Here is a 4,532-nt window from a genome sequence, read left to right on the forward strand (position 1 = left end):
GCTACAAGGTTAAATCACCAACTCTTTATTGTTACTAGTGGGGGCGGAGGGATCTTATCCCTCCACACTCTGAAAAACTACAAATCCATCACATTTTCAGGTTGTGCCTTATTACCACTGAGATTAGTTTGTTGATTTTTCTGATCATCTTTACTGGTATCAACTTTCATGTAAATGGTAGTCAAGTCTCAAAAGCTTGTATCATGGGTAAGTAAATAAAAACCCCACACTGAGATATGATGACCTCAAGATGTTTCATTTAACTCGCTGTGACCCCGGGGATATTAATCTGGACTTCCGTCCACTCCACTACCGCTCCAGCCATATGGCGCCAGCAATGCACACAGATGCTGCGGACTCAGATAAACTTACTAACGATGATAGAAAGGACCACCTAGAATGTGAACAGGCACAATTAACATTTGCAGGAGCTATGATCATTAAACCATACACTAGTATAATTATTTATATTCCATGTCGATAAAGAAGCCCATCAAAAGTGCACAACTGTTCCGCTGGAAAACTGGCAACTTGTGACGAATAATCGGTTTGGTAATATGCGGCACCTCGAAATTATAGCCAATGAAAATAGCAGGAATAAAATTTATTTTAAAGTATGCTCTACTTAGTAGTTAAAAGACCAGATTCTCAGTAGTTAAAAGACCAGATTCTCTTCCGCCAGCTGCAGGCAAGTCCTGGCTCCCTGAAGGTTAGCTTTTCCGTACCTCGATGTCATCATGCACAAAAGGACAATAACTTCCCTTCCTGCTGCCTCTCAGGGAGACCATAAGCTGCCTGGAGGCGGGTGATACACGTGATGCGGAGCTGCGTGTAGGTCCGGGCGCTCATGCATCCCTGTCCTCACACCCAGCAGCACCCTCATCCGGCCCTCTCGCTCCCCCCATTTGGGCCACGTTTACTTCATCTGTCACTCGTTGCGTGACTAGCCAGAGCTTCATCGGGACCAAGTCCTTTTCAGCACGAAAGAAGAATGAAAAGACTCTACCGCACTTTGAGCTAAGTGCTAAATGTTAGAAATAAGCATCCAGGAAAGGAAAACGTTTAATTGAGGAATTCTTTGTTTTGTTTTTGGCATCTCCATCTAGTACTCAGTAAACCCTGTAGTGAGCTGTAAGAGAGTATGGAATTGCAGATCAAGTTTGTCCTGTAAAATGTGCAGCCTTCATTGACAAATTTGCAGACCACTAAGAATGTCTAATGACCAGGTTATTTTAATAAATTTTATCTCATAACAGCAGGATTAAAATGTACATGAGCTTTGTAGAACTAAATCAAGACGCACATGAATGGAGCTGCCCTAAACAGACCTCCCATGACAGGGTCCATGAATTGCACCAAGTGCGTTGTCAATCTGGCTTTAGCTAATGATGTTTCAGATGGGTCCCTAAAGCACACACATTTGACTTTGCTCATTCCACTGCAGCAGATGGTTCCCGGTGTTGTGTGAACATACAAAACAGAGCCGGCATTCCCGTCATTCTCGATGTGGTGCCCTAAAATAAGAGATCATTGCTGAGGATAAATAGCAAGGCTTCTGTTAAGATCCTATTTTCATTTGGTATCCTGAGTAGGAGTATTTAATTTTTAATGCATTGAAGTACAAAACTATTTTTAGCTCTGGCTTAACAGCTTTAAAACATGTGGAAAGCTCAGTAAGAATGCAGGGGTGGGGGCTGGGGGAGGAGGAGGCTTATAAACCCTGACCACAGAGCCGAAGCAATCTTCTCCTCCTCGGCTTCAGCGACATAAAATGAGCGCGTTCCCCCTCACACGTGATGCCAGCAGCACTGTCTAACCTCGGAAAAACTGCAAGTACTTGGGATATAAAATGAGCGCGTTCCCCCTCACACATGATGCCAGCACCACTGTTTAACCTCAGAAAAACTGCAAGTACTTGGGACCAGAAGATGGCATAATGGTTACATCGACCACAGTTCAATTCCCAGGCCTGGCGGCTTAAACTCACGCGGGGCACATGTGCGTGCGTGCTGGAAATCACGAGAGGAGAATGGAGGAGAAGGGATTGCAGCAGGGCCATCCTCCCAGGGGGTATTTTTTCGCTTTCTCTCTCTCTCTCCTCTCTCTCTCTCTCGCTCTCTCTCTCTCTGTCTCTCCAGCAAGCACATGTGCACAATAGCAAAAAATCTCTAAAAAAAAAAAAAAAAACAAACTACCGAAGCTTGCTTTCAGTGCCTTCCCAAGTCCTTTTCTCGTGTCCCTGCTCTTCAAACACACTGCGAGTTTCTCCCCACTCTACCCGCCTACTGCAGCCTGCCACCTCCTTGTAAGCAGGTACCCACAATTATGTCCCCGCCATCACTGCACCCTCATTTCAGTCAGCACTAGCTGGAAGGCAGTCGTAGCCAACTCACTCCCACGAAGCCTCAGCAACCAGGGCGTGCATCTCCCTAGGATAGCCGCACGCTGAGCGGTGAGCTGCCAATCCAGGTGACCGTCTGATAGGTACAATTCCAGATGGTCACGTCCTGTTGGCCGAACACTCCTCAATCACTGAGAAGCAGCAGTCCAGAGACTGAGGTACTGGACCGCGGCCACCTACCTCTGCGACTTGGGCAAGTTACTAAAGTTCATTTTAACATTTAAAAAATGAATCTGGTTTCGAAGTGCCCTTCTAACTCTAAGTCTAGGATTCTATAAGGCTTCACAGATGTAAGACAAATACCACCCAGTAGGACGTGTGCGTGTGTGAGCGTGTGTAAGAGAGGGAGAGGAAGGGGGAGTGTCCTTGACCCCAACTCTTAATTCACTCGGAGCCAAAGCCAGTGAATTCAGTTCAGTACCCCAGTGGGCCAGATTCCGTGAAATCTTTATACAGAATTAGACCAGGAAGTTTAGGACCAGTTCTCTGTTTACCTTCTCTATGCGAAGATCTCTTGAACAATTCCAAAAATCATTACCTCAAGAAAAAGAGGTTAACCAGGAAAGGTTTCACCAGAGAAGCAAAGCTGACAAGGCCACGAGGGCCGTGTCCGGGTGACAGGCTTCACGCCTTCCGTGTCACACCCCGTGTTTCTCTTTCGTTACCTGCTGCGATGGCAGCCTTACTAGCAAAGCCCGATCGGAAACCTTTTCCGTGGGAGCTTCTTTCCCCGCAGCGCGTGCCCGGGCCCTCTCTGAGCACTGGGCATCAGCTGTCGGTCTGCACCTCTCAAAGCCTATCCCAGAGCAAGGCAGCCAAGCCCAGAACACACCCAGGTCTGGGAACGGGGCAGCCGTGCATTCTGACACTCCTCAGCAGCGGTGTCCAGGTGCCACCTAGGCGTCTGTTCCCGATTGCGACAGGCTTGGATGAACCCCCTTTACGAGTTCACACGGCAGGCAGATTTCCCACATTTTCTATCAGATCTAATAGTTGGGAGGAAACAAATTTAAACCTTTTTGTGCCAATCTCGAAGTAACATTTATAAAGTTATTTCATAGTCCCCAGAAGAAATAGTCATTTTAAAGACAGAATTTCCTTTTATGTCCATGTAGTCCCAGTGAGCAGCTGGCGGTGTTTTACGCAGGATCAGAAACCAAGGCAGAACGATACATCGGCTCCCTCTGTCACACGCCGGCGCGCGATGGGGAGCCTCAGCAAGCGCACACTAGTTCCCAATTCCCTCAGCGCTAGTTCCTTCCAGAGAGAAAGAGGTCATTTGAGAAAATTCTAATATTTTTAACTGATATATATAATCTATGGGAATTCTTATTAGAAGCCCACTTTTACTAGCCGGTTCTATAGAGGTGACTCTAACTTCCGTGTTACATTTCTGCTCTGCATGGCTCTGTGTGGTATATAATGCGAAGCACATTTCCCCCGCCATGGGAATGAGGCTTTTTCCGACTATTAAAATGCACTTTTAAATCCATTTTAGAATACATTTTCCAAAGATATGGGAAAGTAACAGCGATCCTTTAACAAGAACTGTCGGAGACAGAAGAATAAAAAGAATGGCATTAAGCCGTGCGTACAAATTTTAACATGATTCATTTCCAGGTCGGTCTGATTCGTATATGAAAAATAATCATTTCAAGTCTTCAGTTGTGTTAGTCTACTCCACTAAAGGCCCAAAGAACCCCATTAGGCTGGAGCTGAAAGAACTTAACCTCTTGACACAGGCCAAGAACACGGCATCTGGATATTTAAACCCCCCACACTTTAAAGATACCTAAAATTCAAATTCAGTACAGGCCAGGTAGACTTCAGAAACCCCTGTATGATTTTATGTAGCCAACTGAAACAAGTCTGATTACATATCCAGCCCTGGCGACAGCCAGTAGCATGGTGGTTCTATCAGTGGGACCACACGTGGCTAACTGTGCAGTTCAAATCCCAGACCTGGTCATTTGACAAACACGCTGGGTGTGGGTGCATCCAGGACCCAAAGGAGGATGGAGGAGAAGGGACTGCAGTGTGGTCCCTCCACCAACCCTCTCCTACCCCCACGCTCCACAAGCACACGTGCTCTACACTCAACTAAAAGAAAAAAATCTAATCCTGAGACAAA

General features: G+C 46.3%; 1 protein-coding gene across 1 annotated transcript in view; it reads right to left on the bottom strand.

The window, feature by feature from the left end:
* Window positions 1–1,290: 1,290 nt before the first annotated feature.
* The window catches only part of CLIP4 (CAP-Gly domain containing linker protein family member 4), a 90,968-nt gene continuing 87,726 nt past the window's right edge, over window positions 1,291–4,532 (bottom strand). The window contains exon 19 of the mRNA XM_027765790.1: window positions 1,291–1,514. Within this exon, the coding sequence (XP_027621591.1) occupies window positions 1,496–1,514 (19 nt within the window). The 3' untranslated portion in view covers window positions 1,291–1,495. The remainder of the gene's footprint in view (window positions 1,515–4,532) is intronic.

Source organism: Tupaia chinensis, unplaced genomic scaffold (genome assembly GCF_000334495.1).
Source record: "Tupaia chinensis unplaced genomic scaffold, TupChi_1.0 Scaffold139757_1, whole genome shotgun sequence".
Lineage (NCBI taxonomy): Eukaryota > Metazoa > Chordata > Mammalia > Scandentia > Tupaiidae > Tupaia > Tupaia belangeri.